Source organism: Ambystoma mexicanum, chromosome 5p (assembly GCF_040938575.1).
Source record: "Ambystoma mexicanum isolate Mex_15411 chromosome 5p, UKY_AmexF1_1, whole genome shotgun sequence".
Lineage (NCBI taxonomy): Eukaryota > Metazoa > Chordata > Amphibia > Caudata > Ambystomatidae > Ambystoma > Ambystoma mexicanum.
This window is the reverse complement of record NC_090930.1, coordinates 1,367,021,381-1,367,038,012: the sequence shown is the minus strand read 5'-3', so window position 1 is coordinate 1,367,038,012 and position 16,632 is coordinate 1,367,021,381. Positions and strand designations below refer to the sequence as shown.

The following is a 16,632-nucleotide window of genomic DNA, read 5'->3' as shown; positions in this document are numbered from 1 at the left end:
CAAGGGAGCTTTCGGTATCGGGATTGGCAACGGCTGAAAGACGTACAGAAGGCGCGGTAGGAGTGTCAGCTTGACTGCAGTCATCTTTCCGAACCAGGATATTTCCGACCTTTCCCATCTAAGTAAGTCTTGTTTGGCTTGGTTGAACAATGGACCTAGGTTAGCAGCAGCGTATAGGTCTCCAAATTTTGGCGTTAGATTAATTCCCAGATATTTCACAGATTACAGAGCCCATGAAAAAGGGAGGTCCCTCTGCAGCTGAGCTACCGTCTCCATCGGCTCCGAAATATTAAGTATAGTTGATTTTGCCAGATTAATTTGAAAGCCCAAGGCCTCTAGGAATCTGTCCATTAATGTAATGATGTGTGGCCATGTGGTGCTGGACTTCTGCATATAGAAGAGGAGGTCATCTGCATATAAAGCTAGTTTGTAGTGGTAGCCCGCTATTTCGAACCCTTTTATTACCTCTGATGAACGCACAAACTGGGCCAGTGGCTCAATGGAGAGGGCAAACAGCAATGGGTAGAGCGGGCACCCTTGGCGGGTCCCCTGTATATACGCACTGGGTCTGTCAGTGTCACGTTCACTTTAATCTTTGTGGATGGCAGCACATAATTAGCTAGTAGCAGTTTACAAAACCTCTGGCCTAAGCCAAATCGCTCGAGTATCTTGGATAGATATGACCAATCTACTCTGTCAAATGCATTTACCACATCGATCGAGAGTAGAGCCAACTTGCGTTTGTGTTTACATGCCCAGATCTATAGTTCGCTGAATGTTATCAGATGCTTGGCATACAGGTATGAACCCTTTTTGATCAGGTAGTACTAGGGTCGGCAGAAAGCGGGGTATCCTCGTAGCCAGCACTTTTTAATACATTTGGGAGTAGTAATTAAGGACCGCTATGGGCCGGTAGGATGAGCACAGGGTAGGGTAGGGTCCTTATCCGGTTTGGCTCATAAGGTTAAATGGGATTCCCCCATAGTGGACATGATCGTGCCTGTTTCAGCGAAGGAATTAAAGAGCGCTGCCATATGAGGGGCCAGAACTGCAGAGATTTTTTTGAAAAAGGCAACTGTGAAGCCATCCGGGCCCTTATTGCCAGGGAGAGCTCAAATGGCCCCTACAATTTCTTCAGGTGTAATCAGTGCTTCTAGAGTTTTCCTCTGTAATCTGTGGGAGCTGAGCTTCCTGTATGAAGGCGTTTTGCTGTTGTGCAGTCGTAGAATCTGCTGCGAACAGTTTGGCATAGTACTGCGACAGAATTTGTACCTTCTAATTTTCTGCAGCTCGTACTTGTCCGCTACTATCCTTTAAAGCTCCTATCGCAGTACTATTCCGCTGTGCCTGGAATTTATATGCTAGTAGTCGGGATGCCTTATTGGAAGTTCTAAAATAAAAGTTTTTCGTTCGAAGTAATTTATTTGAAATATCTCCCGCCCATAGTGCTTTTAGCTCTGCTCTAGCCACCTGAAGCTGCCTATATGTTTTTCTGCCCCGTCTCGTTTGTACCGGGTTTCCAAGTCTGCTACCCACTCTTCTGCCTTTTCCCTCTGGACTGTTAGTGATTTTTTTCCAGGCCGCGGCTATGCTGATCAATTCTCCCCATAAGGTGGGTTTGAGAGCTTCCCATACTCCCGATATAGACACCTCGCCCGTAAGGTTTTCATGAAAGTATTGAGTTATGTGTTCAGTGAGGCCTGTACAGACGGCTATGTGAATGAGAAGGGAATCATTCAACCGCCACATCGTAGATTTTCTATTTCCCAGGCCGAAGCCTTCTAGTTGTAGTGTGATGGGGGAGTGGTCCGATACTAAGGCTACTCCGATGGTTGCAGCCGCGACACTGGGCTCCAAGGCTCGGGGAACACCAAAACGTTATCGATTCTGGAATATGTACAATACACATGCGACTAATGGGAGTAGTCTCCACCTTGCAGATAGAGGTTTAGCCGTGCATCAATTAGCGGTAGGTTTACCATTGCCCTTCTGATGGGAGCCGCCTTTGGTGCTTTGACCGGGGATTCCAGACCAGATCTGTCTTTGGCTCCATCCATTACCACATTAAAGTCCACTTCCACCACTAACTTCCCTTGTTGGAATTGCGCTATTTGGGGGAAGAGGTCTGTGTAAAATTGGTTTGGCTGTTCCTTGGGGCCATATATTGACACCACCATAAGCTCTCTCCCCGCTATGCGCAGAACCGCCCCTCTACACCTTCCTTTACCATCCTTCACCACCTTTATGTACTCAAATCACAGGGTGTTTACTATCAAGACAGCGACACACGCTTTTCTGCTTGCTGATGAGGCATAAAGTTGATGCGGGAACCATCTAGATTTCATTCTTACTTCATCTTGGGCCAACAAATGGGTCTCTTAGAGGAGAGCAATATCTGCTTTAAAATCGATTAATTTTGACAAAACACTTATGATTTCTTGGTGAATTTAAGCCCTGCACATTTAAGGACACTATATTTAAATCTGCCATCATTTACAATTCGGCATTAAATGCCCCATTGACTCTTCAAACCTTTTTTGCCCCATGAGTCCTACTGCCCATTCTGCGCAGGTGCCGAGCCTTGCCTTTGTACCCCCACTCCCTCCAATTTAAGCCACTGATCATGATCCTCCTTTCAATTGTACCATTCCTCCACCGCCCCACCCCGATGGAACGGGGTAACCCACATTCAGAGTGAAATTAAACAAGAAAAGACAGAAAAAATTAAATAATAATAGAAACTCACAACCAAAAACAAATACAGCCTCCTGTGAGGTCAACATCAAGTTATTTGCTTGATTTTGCCCCCTGTGTGTGTGATAGTGCCCCTCCTCTGATCCCGTTTCTTAAACTAGTCTCTCTAACCCTTCCCAACTCTCCCGCCCACTGTGATTATCTTGTTTGCCCCTTATTCCCCTGATCCTTTCCCCTCCCCCTGTCTAAGTCTGGTAATACCCCAATTGCCGTCAGGCATAGTAATCGTAGCTGCCTGCCTTTTACAGCCGTCCCCTTCTTCCCCCTCACCCCCCTTTTTTTGCCGATCTCCTGTCTAAAACTGGCATTACCCCAATTGCCATCAAGCATAGTAATTGTAGCCGCCTGTCTTTCAGCCACCTTCCCCTCCTCCTCTACTCCTCTCTCCTTCACCCCCTCCTGTCTTGCAGCCACTTTCCCCTCTCCTAGCACTTACTCCTATCATTTGTACCATGACCTTTGATAGCAGCTTGTCTGTCCCCCCGCCCCCTTTCCCTCCTTGTCCTCTCCTCTCCCTCCCTAGACTACTCTGAATAGTCGTCTGACCTTCTGGATAGTCTCCTGTTTGTTTCCTCTCCTCCTTACTCTCTCAACTTCCCCCTCCTCCCCCTCCTCTTGTAACTCATGCACTACAACAATTGTCGTCAGGCATAGTAATGTTACTGCTGGTTTGTCTCCTTTTTCCTAACCCTTTCTCTATCTAATTGTTCTTGCACTATCAAAAATGATTACGATAGAGCTATTTTTCGCATTCTAATTTGTTTCAAGGACCTCTAAGAATGTAACTGTATTCTCCCATGTTCCCTCCCTCCTTGAAGCGCTTTGAAACACATCGTGTATAGGCGCTATACAAATAAAGAATCAATATCAATAACCAGGGCGCGTGGTCCTATTGCCCATTGAACTCTGAACTTCTTGCATTAATTAACCGATCTGCTGTTACTGACAAACATCTTCTTCGCATTGCAGTACTTTGGTGTCCCGGTATTAAAGAGTGTGACCCGGAAGCCACCAGTCCACTCCTTAATGAAGGTACTCGCCATAGTCCAACTGTCAGCCTGGTGCCTCTTCTCCTTTGCTCCTTTCTCTGTAGTCTATGCATGGTCTCCTGCAGTCGCAGCACCTGTTCTTCCTTGATTTTGGTTGCGACCACAGAGGATTCGATGTTCCGGACATCTGTTCCTCTGGCACATGAATCTCTGCTTCTGGGTTCTTCAAGGTTTCTACCGCTGCCCTCAGTGAGGTGTATTGATGTTGAGAGCCATCCATCTGGAACAGGATTCTGAACGGGGAACCCCATTTATTGCGGATCCCCTTTTCCGTTAGCCATGTTGTCAGCGGTCTAATCAGTCTGCAGCGTTGTATTGTCCCTTGGGAGAGATCTTGGAAGCGCTGTAACGTCGACTCTCGGAATAAAATGCCTCCTCTAGCTCTGGCATTTTGTAAAATGGGATCCTTGGTTTTAAAGAGGTGGATCCGGACCAAGATGTCGGGGACCAGGTTGTGTGTTGTCGGGAAGTTGTGTGTACGATCCATCGTGAGGTCTGCTGTCTCCTCTGCCCCCAGTATCTCCTGGAAGAGTCCCCGGAATTATCCTTCAAGATCCCTATCCGATATTTCCCTTAGCACGCCTCTTATGCGTATATTGTTCCTGCGGGAACGATTTTTGGTTTCCTCCAGCTTTTCTTCCGCATTGCGCCTGTGTGCTTCTAGCGACAAAACCCGTTGCTCAAGCTGGTCGTAAAACTGCGTCTGCTCGCAGAAGGCCGTTTCTAGGTCGTCAAGTTTGGATTTATTTTGTTGCACAGTGCGCATCAAGTCTTGAAAAGCACTTTTAAGTTCTTTGGTCGAGAACACCATTTCTTTTTGTAGTGTATGGAACAGGTGCAGGATGTCTGCTTTCGTGGTCGGTTGAGCCGCCTCCTCTAATGGTGGGAGAGCCTCCACTAGCGGCCTAGGGTGCTGTAGCACATCTCCGATTGTTGCTCCTGTTTTTTCTTTTGATTTGGTGGATTTCATTCTGCCCATGTGCCAGTTTGCTAAGCTGAATTGCTAGGATTTTATCAGTTGGAGTGGAGGGGGACAAGCGGGTTCACGCCTCCAGTTATACCCAGGATCGCCTACTCAGCCTGTCTGCTGTTCGGCTCTTGGTGTTTGACTTGTCTTACCCCTTGGTTGGCAGAGTCTATTGCTTCCCTTTGCCCCTCTGGAGGCTTATAGCTGTGCTTAACTTGAGCTCCCGACCTGGGTGATATTTATGCTGTCAGCCGTTTGTGCTGTGGGTTCCAGGGCGTCTCACTGACCTGGGTGATATTTATGCTGTCAGCCGTTTGTGCTGTGGGTTCCAGGGCGTCTCACTGCCCACTAGTACCTCTTGCCATGCTTGTTCCAGGTGGGGCTTCCAACATACTCATTTGTCCCCCTCCTCTCTCCTTACTGATATACCAGCTGTTTCCATTGTGTCTCCCGGGCACTATTTGCCCCTATGCGGCCACTATTTAACGTCCCTGCTCACTTTGGTGCCTCGGGTCGCATGCTTGGGCTGGGGCCGTATGCCACGTTCCAATCACTGGGTGGGCGAAAGACTCAGCACTGGCTGCCGGGGCGCTTCATTCTCTTACCTCTGGCTCCGATTCTGGTGCCTGTGCGTGCTCCTGGGCCTCCTCTGATTCCAGCGTCAGAGTCGAGTCTTCTTCGCTGCGGCCACTGTCCGGGCTCGCTGCTGCTGCAGCACTTCGGGTGCCAGAGGACTTGCTGTTGCCGTGGCAGCGTCCGGCCTGCCCCCTTTGCCTGGGTCCTGTCTCCTCGTCTGATACAAAGGCAGGGCGAGAAGTGAGTACCAGTGCTTTTCTGAGGGCAGGACGACACCAAATAAACGTGTTCCGGCTACCGGCGAGCTGTCTCCTAAGGTGTCCCCACTCCCCTCGTTGTTTTCACTCGGGCGCACCTGGCTCCTTTCAGTCATGGAGTGCGACGGCATCTTTGCTTCCAGGGTCGGGACGCGCACTTCACTCGCTGCCACTAATTTCTGGCAAGCCCAGGCATTTCAGCACTGCAGGTCAGGTCTGCTGCTGCTAGGAACCTTCCGATTTTCAGATCTGCTTCTCACGGCACTCAATGACCATTTTTCCAGTTTACAGCAGGCCGGTTATCTGCACTGGGCTGTGGAACCTCAGAGGATCACGTTTCCATTAGGTCCCAGCCAGGCTATGCCCCCCTCAAACACAGTTCATTAATGCCTTCTACCTGGTCCACTCACCTGCCAGGTCCACTACTACAAAGTCCCTGCCCTGGTATACTTGCTTGTCAAGACTAATGACAACTTCTACTGCTACTCCTACAAGTACTTCTGTGATATGATTTTCTTCAGCCAAAGTCTTTTAACTTTCCACACAGCATCAGCTTTGATTACTTCTTCTGGGAAGACATGAAACATATTAGTTCTGTTAGTTCCACACTTGTGATTGCCACATGCAATGCAGGTTACGCTCCTCTCTTTCTGAAAAATTCCCATCAGGAAGGCAGCTCTTTTGACTACTTTTTTTCCACTGTTACTTTAACGAACGGTTGAAAATAGCTTTTATTTTAACTATCTATTCTATTGCTTAGACAATGCTTGCTTAGGTCATTTACAACATTTGTTTCTCTCATATGTTGGCAATAGGACTCACAAACAACATGGTTCTTAGTTTCCCTCTGTTGTTTTCCCAGGCACTTCAACAAACCCTCCATAAAAGGATGAAACATATCTGGAGCAAACATTCAAGTTTTCCATTTATAATCGGTGGAAGATACTACTTGAGACAGGCCCTCATTATAGGCAGACATATTTACCTAGCTCCACCTGATTCTATTTCACCATTGATTAACAAGTGCTACCCCCTTATTTTATCTTGATAATCTGCCTTTCATCATCTGAAAGCGAGGCACAGCATTCTGTGATCAATGGCTGCAGTCCCTAAAACTTCCATTGTTTCACAATTTCTTCTGTATATATAGATCCACATAAATTAGTCAATTACTGATCCCGAATTACCAATTGACCACATTGCGGCCACAGGGGAGTCACCATCAATATTCCCATTCAGCCGTGTCAAGCCTAAAGAATAGAAACAGGAAGAACAAACTCATCCTGATAACACCTCTCTAGTGGAGTTTTTGTGATCATTTATGCAGGATAAAGATTCAACACATTCTCCGGCCTCATCACAGCAGGAGTTAAGATCCCCACCTATCAAAACATTGCCATTTTGATGCCTGGCCAACCAGTCCTCTATGAACACCCGTAGAACATCTGTGAAAGTTGTAATATTAGCTAACCCTGAGTGCCAGTATATATTGACAATTAAAATCATAACAGAAAGCATAGCCACTTTCAAACCAAGCTCCACAGCCAGGGCTCCCACATGAATCTCATAGAAAAAGAGGTTGGGTGCCCCTCTGCAAGAAAGAACACACGCACGATAACCTGTTCTGTGGGAATGTACCCACTCAGAGTCTGCAGCCACATGTTTTAGCTCACTGTACCTTTCACAAAGGAGGAATATCCATTTGCAAATCAGTTTTTGTCCCATCCCCTTGAGCAGTCCAGCACCGAAATATCCTCCTTTGAACAAAAGTACCAACAGCATGAATCTCATACTTAGCCCCCGCTTTCCATTGCATGGTGAATTTGATTGCAATTAATAAACCTCCCACCCCCTGTGGGAAGCCCTTCATGCACTTTGTATAGCATTTTGATTCACCAATGTATAACCATCAATGACTGGAGTGGACTTCTCTTGCCGGAGAGAAAACAGTGACATAATTGCTGAAACTGCACCGTGACTGTGGGCCGAGTCAGCAACGTGGTGTGGAGGAGTGGCAGCCCTACGGGGAATAGAGAGCGGCATACAGTCTATATTCGTCCCTCACATAAGGTTGAAGGAGCAGGGAGACGGTGTGACCCAGGCGGGTATGAAGGTGTGCGTATCCTGGCCTAGCGGCTCCGTCTGAACAGCTGAGAACCGTGGATCGGTGAGGCGCTGCAGGCGAGCGTCATATGAGGAGGAAGGAGCCACCGCTGACTGCGGTGGATTCGGGGTGAGTCCTCCCTCTCCCTTCAGGACACCCAGCCAGGGAGGAGTCGTCGTGGGCCCGAGGCGCACGGTGGACTGCGTCCGGGCTCTCTGGGAGACAGCTGCAGTGGCATCGGCCGGCTCCCGCGCACCTTCATTGGGCTGAGGACGGAGCCGAGGCGAGGAATGACCAGGCTCTCTGGGGGACAGCTGTCGCGGCACCAGACGGTCCTTGTGCACCTCCACTGGGTCTCAGGACGGGACCGTAGCAGGGGACTAGTGGCGGTGGAGAAGCAACATCAGTTGGCCGCAGTGCGCACCTGTTGACCTAAAGAGGCTGGGGGGGGGGCCCGAAAAAAAAAAAACTTTAATGAGTGCGCACGCACTAGGCACGGTTGGGCCAGCAAAGTGTCAGAGGCGACCAGCAAGCTTCGGGGGGGCGATGTGACTGCTGGGCCCCCGATAGGAACCTAGGGCTGGAAGGTGTGGGGCCCGGTGGGAGAATTCTTGAGACGCCTGGGACATATGCAATCAGACACACTGGGCTTCACCCAAGAGCCATTAAGTCTGTAGAAACCCAATGGAGCCCTCTGGTGGAGTTACCTGTACGGGTGGAACACAGGTGTAGGGAGCCAAAGGCATTGATCCTGTGGTCCTGTCCTGGGGGAGAGAGCGCAGCAGCGGCTGTGCTCCGGTCTGGGAACGGTTCCGGTCCCCTAGTGGAGACTCCAACTTTGATCAGCCTGCGGAGGCCTGTGGGCTCTGACGCGTGGTGGGGGAACAGAACCCTGGGTTGGAGAAGCACAGGGAGAGTCCTCGTAAAACCACAGGTACTTGGATCCATAAATAGAGCGCGCTGAACCGGCGCCGGCCCGGTGCCTGCCTCAATTACGCAGCATGTCAATATCCGGTAAGATGGGCAAGCATCAATCGAAGTTGTACTTCAAGGCGTCAGCCCAGGCTAAGAACTGTGCAATGATGGAAGATCTGCCTGCGGCACGTGCCTCGGAGGTGGACTCGGACCCTGTCGCCGCCTTTCAAGACATTAAAGCTATGCTCACGCAGCTGCAGTCGGGGATACAGTCTCTAGATGGAAAGCTTGATACTTTGACCTGCAAGGTGGATCACATGCAGGTCCGTCTGGACAAGCATGAGGAGAGACTGGACGAGGCGGAGGGACGGTTGTCCGGAGTCGAAGATGTGGCGCCTCGGTCTTGGGAGAAATGTCTGAGGTAAGGAAGAACCTGAAAGAACTTAAGGAGAAGCAGGAGGATCTCGAAACGAGGTCAAGAAAGAATAACATAAGGATAGTGGGCCTGGCTGAATCGACGGGCCAGAGGGACATGGAAACTCTGGTTGAAAAAATACTGTTGGAGGCGCTGGGGATTGAAGGGTTCTCCCCGGTGTGCGTCATGGAGAGAGCGCATAGAATTCCTAGCGGGAGAAAGCCGATTCCGGGAGCGCCACCTATACCGCTGATCGCTCGTCTATTGAACTATAGAGACAGGGACACTGCGCTTAGGAAGGCGCGAGAAAAAGGCGTTGTCACCTACAAGGGGGGCACCATCAAATTTTTCCCTGACTTCTTGGATAAGGTGCAGGCGGCCAGGAGAACATTTCTGGATGTGAAAAAACGGATGCTTGACAGGAATATGAAATATGCCATGTTATTTCCGGACAAGCTCTGAGTTGAACATAATGGTCAGTCTTTATTTTTTCAGTCCCCGGAGGAAGCTGCATCCTTTTTGGACACGTTACCGGGGGCCTCCGAGCAGCAGGGGAATAATGCCCGAGACGGTGTCTGAGTGTGTTCATTTGTTTAAATGAAAAGGTTCACTGCCGCATTTGGTTTTGCTCGTCTGAGCAGGAGATGTTATACTCGGAGCAGTATGCTGGAGGGTCGGGCTCGTAGCTGCTCTCGAAGAGAAAGCCAGTTGCAAGTATGCCATGGGAATGTGGGAGGCCGAGTGGTTGGAGTACTCGGCAGGGGTCGGGGTGGTCTGTGGCGGTGAGGAAGAGGAGGATGGCGGGGGGGAGACCACGTCGACAAGTTGGGGAGTTGTTGGTAGGGTTTGGGTGGAAGCTACATGGAGGCCTGATGTCCATATCTCAGTTTGGAGGTTGGGGGGTTCTGAAGGAGGGTGGGGGGAGGGGACATATGTTCACTGACAAGTTGAGATATGTTGGTGGGGGGGGGGGGCTTGACACACTTGAATTGGGTACTTCTGAAGATGCTCTGTCACACCGACCCGAGATGGCGGGCCGATATGTGGGCTGTATAACTACTAGCTTGATGTATGGCGTCACTTACATTCTGTCTGTGGAATGTTAGAGGATTGAAGTGCCCCATAAAATGCTGTAAGGTACTGCTGTATATGCAGAGACATAAGGTCGAAATAGCATTTCTACAGGAGACACACTTAACGAGGGACAATGAAACCACCTTTGGTAAAACATGGGGCTGCCACAGGTATTTCTCGTCCTGCTCCACATACGCTTGGGGGGGTCGGGGGGGGGGTTTGCACATTGATTCACCATGGGGTCGGGTTCCATCAAACCACGGTGATAAAGGATGAAGGAGGCAGGGACCTTATAGCGCAGGGCACCATATAAAGGAAGCTATACACATTAACTAACTACTATGGGCCCAACAATGACACAGTGGAGACCCTTGATTGGATAGATCGGCAGCTTGGAGGTCTAACGACTGGGGAGGTGATATGGGCGGGGGATTTCAATACTGTGATGCAGCCCGAATTAGATAGATCTAGGGGGGTGCATGGAGGAGGGAACAGAGGTATTAATCGTTTGCGGGAGGTGTCATTCATGTGGGATGTTGCCGACGTGTGGAGAGTGAGACACCCTGGGTCACGGCTATGTACTTGTCACTCCGATATTCGTGGGTCAGCCTCAAGGCTGGACTTCTTTCTTATCTCACAGTCATTGCTGGGCAGGGTTAGAGAGGTTGTGATCCTTGCTCGCACCCTTTCGGACCATGCGCCTATGCTTCTTGAATTGGGAGTAGAAGGGCGGGCTGAGGGGGGAGGGGGGGGGGGGGGAGTACTCATGGCGATTCAAGAGTGAAGGCCTCTCGGATACGGTATTTAGGGGTGGTTTGCAAACAGCGATTAATAACTTCCTTGAACTAAACGTGGGCTCTGTGCAATCTCCAGGGATACTCTGGGAGAGCTTTAATTGTGTGATAAGAGGCGAATGCATATCCAGGGAGGCTGGTATTCTTAAATTAATTAGGAGGGAACTGGTGGCTAAGGAATTTATCCTACAAGAGCTGCAGGTGGCCAATCCGGCTCCCTCAGACCAAACTAGGGCTGAGATCCTTAAGCACCAACAGGAGTTCCAAACGCTAGCGCAAAGGGAAGTTAAGTTTATGAGAAACGCAACTAATATACAGCAATATGGGGAAGGCAATAAACCCGGCCGCACCCTAGCAAGGGTGACAAAAATGGATAGTTTCACGGGAAGAATCCAGGTGATTGAGGATGAGCAGGGGAATAACACATTTGAGGACATGGAGATAGTCCAGCAGTTCTTCCGGTTCTATAGTCGCTTGTACTCCTCGAGTGTACAAGCATCCCGTGGGGATATTGAGGACTATCTAGATAGGGTTGAGTTGCATTGTTGCACAGAGGCTCAAAGGGAACACCTGAATCACCCATTATCGCTAGAGGAGGTACTAGATACGATTAAATCTCTACCAACCGGGAAATTGCCGGGGCCCGACGGGTTTACGGCGGAATTTTATAAATATTTTGCGGACTCTCTGGCACCTTACCTGCTAGAGATGTATCGGCACAGTTTAGAAACAGGAATCCTGCCGGTAGTGGTTTTGTTGAAACCCGATAAACCAGGTAGTGAATACTCTTCATATCACCCAATCTCGTTAATCAATATTGACAATAAGATTCTAGCGAAAATGTTGGCCTCAAGACTGTCGCCCTTCATGCTGGAGATGGTACTAGCGGATCAGGCAAGATTTATCCCCGGCCGATTGACCTCATATGGCCTTAGGAGAATGTTCGGGTTAATGGCAGCGGTGTCTCCTGGGGACTCGATGGTGGCTGCCCTATTGGACGCCACCAAGGCGTTTGATTCTGTTGAATGGTCGTTTATGTTCTCTATCCTTCTATCCTCCATCGTATGGGAATGGGGGCCCACTACATAAGCATGGTGAAATTATTGTATACACAGCCGACAGCGAGAGTGAGAGTGAATGGCCAACTAACGCCGACCATCCCTCTAGAGAGGGGGACAAAACAGGGATGTCCCTCGTCACCCCTGCTTTTCGCTTTGGTGATCGAGGCATTGGCGGAAAGGATTAGGGATGTACATTTGCACCGGGGAATTGAACTGTATAACCACAAATTAATAATTTCACTGTACGCCGATGACATGGTATTGTTCATTAAAGATCCTGGGGTGAATCTAGATCCAGTGATTAGGGAGGTTCAGAGATTTGGGGAGGTGTCGGGGCTGCAGGTGAACACATCTAAATCAGTGTTGTTCCCACTAACTGAAGCCACGTCCCAATTCCAAGACATGGGGATTTCAATGGCACATGACTTACACAAATTACATAGGCATCTCTACCACAAGGGACCCGCTGGTGGTGTACAATAATAACTACCTTAAAACTCTGAGCAAGGCCAGGGAAGCTTTGGGTAGATGGAAAAGGCTCCCACTGAATTTATATGGGCGGATATCTGTGGTTAAGATGACGCTTCTTCCGAGATTCCTTTATTTCTTTCTGAATGCCCGAGTGGTAGTCCCCAGGGATTATTTTTGTTGCTTGAAAGCTCCAATAATGCAATTCATATGGGCAGATAAACCAGCCAGAGTCTTGTGGGACAAGTTGGTGGCCCCTGTGTCGGAGGGAGGTCTGGCGCTGCCAGAGTTTGAGACATACTATGAGGTAGCTCAAGCTGGGTTTTTGGTATACTGGCATAGGTTACAACATGAAAGGAGCCATATTGAGGTGGAAAGAGCGGTAGCCGCGCCTAATCTGCTTGGGTCGGCAATCTTGTTGGCCCCGAGCCAGGTACACTCTCCAAGGAACCTGGTGGAGTTAACGAGTAGGGCCTGGACTAAATTAGAACAGAAGAGAAAGGGTGAAGTTCTATACTCACCCCAGCTCCCGGTTATATACACGCCAGGGATATCCCTTACTAGTGAAAAAAGCTTTGTAGATATGACGAAAAAACTGGGCATTACATGCTTTGGAGACCTGTTCCCTGAGGGAAGGGTCGTGTCCCTGGAGAAATTGAGGGGGAGGGGGACACTTTCAGCCCTAGATGTATTTCTATACTTTAGGCTCAAGGTGAGTCTCCGATTGGTGTTTAGCACCTTTCCTGACCAGCCGCCAATATCCCCCATTTTGGATAAGACACTTAAAGGCCTGATGGGAGGACGTATAACCACAGGGTTGTACTCAATGTTCATCCAATCCAGGGGCATGGGAGCATCACACCCTCAGGGAAAATGGGAGAGGTCATTGGGAAGGGAGATCTCGGAGGATGCATGGAAGTACTGTTGTGAAGGAATAAGGAAGGGAGCTATCAATGCCGGGTACAAACTGATTAATTTCAAATATATCCACCAATTTTATTACACGCCTGCTAGAATCAAGGAATTCTTCCCGGGTGCTACAGGGAGATGTAATAGGTGCCACCTGGAAATGGCTGATTTCCTTCACGTTGCTTGGAGCTGTCCGAACATACAACAGTTCTGGGAGGGAGTGTTTGAAACGATTGGTGAGATTATAGGCCAAACAGTGAGCCCAGAACCAATGATGGGATTGCTGGGCTATACTAAAGAGGTTCCTAGAGGAACGCAGAAATTGGTGACCCTGCTCCTCATATTGGCTAAGCGGAGAGTGGCCATACTGTGGGGGAAGGGAAGTGCCGCAAAAATTTCACAACGGAAGGATGGCATTATGCATTGTAATGACATGAAGAATGGATGGGACTCAATGAACGGGCAACGGTGTTGTGATACGGGTATGTGGGATGCGTAAACACATTTACTCCAACAACCTGCTATTGAAGCTGCTGGGACCTCGGCGGATGGCACTGGATGAAAGACTTAGGCGGGCAGACCTGGGGTCAAGCGTTCAACGCGGTTTACAGGACGAGAGTCGCTGGAGGATTGTGAAGACTGATCAGTTGTAATAATGATAATTGCCCATGCAAACTATATTTAAAGAACTGGTGATCAATGTCAAGCTTTGGTGGGTCAAGGGAGGGGGCGGGGAATTTTCGGGGGTTTGGTTAGCATAATGTGATGATTGTATCTTGTTCATTTAAGAAAATTAAAAACAAATTTAAAAAAAAACTGTAAAAATATATATCTTACAAGTTTGAATACCCTACCTTTGAACAGGTAGAAATGGATACTGATTATCTTAAACATGTTTTCAACAAATAATGCAAAAGTACAGAACTCACTGATTTACTTGGGTCTGAAGAAATTCCCAATGTTTTCTCCAATAATGCTCTGTATTTCTCCATGCGCAGAGAGAAATCTCTATATCGCTTGTCCACCAGTGTGACACATTTTTTTATTTCTGCTGAATGTGCATGTCCCTTTTCACAAAATCCATCAGCCAGTTGTATCAATAGTTTCACCCTTTCTTTGGTTTGCTGAATAGAAAAAATACAATAATTGTATGAATAAATGCACACATCTGACTTGAAAACTGCTATTTCATCAAATTGATAACTATTTGGTCACAACAAATGTTAAGCTTAAAACATAATTAACCCAAAACAATGAGCATTTTAAATGGTAGCTACCTATTCAAAAAAGAAAATCAACATATTTACCTGTTGTCCGACAAGATGGACGATCACAAATGAAAGACTTATTCTGGAAAGTAAGTGAATTAAGGCAGCAGGAAGGAGGACATTAGAAGGTTTGGAAAGAGGTGTTCGGGAAAACAATTGAAGATTTTGCAGTCTGCATTAATTACTAGAATAGTGTCCCCAGCGGGAGAGTGCCCCTGCTGACCTTGGCCCCAGACAAGTTTAGGACTGTCAATAGCCAGCCAATGAAATGCAAATGGCAGCATATTCCATGCATGTGGACTACCATTACCACAAACTAAGTGTCCTCCAAAGTTCAGTTCCTTATGCCAAACTCTGAAGTATGTGATCATTATCAGGGACCAGTTTTATTAGCATCAATTTGATCAACCAAAATAATAAGCATTCTGAGTATATGGACAAAATCATCCAGACAAACCGTTCCAGAATATTTACATTTTTAACAGCTATTTCTGACAGTACCCTCAAAGAGAGAGACTCCTGGCCTCAACCTATGATAAAATGATATGATATATCTTTCGCCATATGACTCACTTGAATTTCTGTTAGCATTAGTGGAAAAATGCTTTGAGCACGTTCTTGGGCTCTGGGATATCTGACATTGCGGGCCCATCACCACAAATCCTACAGGGGCTACCAAGATGGCCCTAATTGACAGAATAGAAGCCAGGGACTTTACCATTGACCTCCAGCACGATATACATTCACCTGTGTCTCCAAAAAGTACACTAACTCTCTCATTTCTCAATGCGAAGGAGGCTGATGGTAGCAGCTAGCACTTGGAGTTTAACAAGAGAGCATGATAGATTACTCAAGTAGACAAATGGTGTACTAGAAGAATAATAGAATATCCACCGTAACAGTGAATTAGAATGATAACCATTTTAACATTTTTCCCACTTACAGTATATCTGTGACCGTGTTCTGAACTTATTACTTTTTTTTCTAAAGTCTGCCAAATTGGCTGCATCGGCCATAGATCTCAGAGCAGGTGCTCACCCCTGTAGTGCCCCAACAATCAATTGGGTTTCAGAATTCAATCTTCCCATCAATGCTTTATTTTGATTCATTAAGTAATATACACCTGTAGTATTTGAGTAAATATAGTATAATGCTTTCCTGTTTTCATTTGCTCCTGAATGCATTTATTCTAGAGATGATTTATTGTATTTGTTTTATGCATAGTAACTGCTTTGAGACAGCAAAACAAAAGCAACAAATAATAAAATGAGGTCTAATACATTATATAGGAAAAAGAGGACTTTTTACCGCTACCTGCCATCAACACTAGTGAATTTATGGGTCAAAAATACAAGGATATGTATTAACCACAACTAATATGTAAAAAGAAATTATTTGCTGACGACTTAACTTTGCTATGGATCAATGGCTCCTGATCCAGAACAACCCATGTGATCAGGGGCAATTATATAAAGACGGTAGGTTCATTTCTTATCAGTGATTTTACCAGAAATGGGCATTGGGCACACATTAATTCTAAGAATAGGCAAAAATAAATGTGAAAGTCTGATACACCTGGGTGGGTTTCCCACATGAACCTAAATTTCAGACAGTAAACAAGACCATACATGAGCTCTCATATGGGGCACATTTATGTCAACACTGTATACGGTGTCATTTATTTTTACTGACTGTTCCTGTGATCTTTCTGCTGCAAACCCTACCACTGCCTCACCTTAAGTGGCTCCCTGGACACCTTCACTTCTCTTCATATTTGCCTGCACTAAATCTGCATTTCCTAAATCTGGTCGACTACCTGTTTCCAATCTCATCATGGCCGCTTATGAAAATGAGGCTGCTAGAACAGAAGAGGAAGAGGACGAGGAAACTAAGAGTACCCAGCTTGCTCCACGCCATGAAGTGGATAGTACTGCTGAAAATGGAATATTAAAACTGAGGGTGACTGAGACCGAAGAGGATAGTGAAACAGATAGTGATGATGATGATGTTCATGTTGAGAG

The 16,632-nt window shown here is 47.5% G+C and overlaps 1 protein-coding gene across 1 annotated transcript in view; it reads right to left on the bottom strand.

Moving 5' to 3' along the window:
- Positions 1-16,632, bottom strand: part of TRIO (trio Rho guanine nucleotide exchange factor) — a 3,834,156-nt gene that overhangs the window by 1,190,175 nt on the left and 2,627,349 nt on the right. Inside the window, exon 22 of the mRNA XM_069613780.1 lies at positions 14,273-14,467. Coding sequence (XP_069469881.1) covers positions 14,273-14,467 — 195 coding nt within the window. The remainder of the gene's footprint in view (positions 1-14,272; positions 14,468-16,632) is intronic.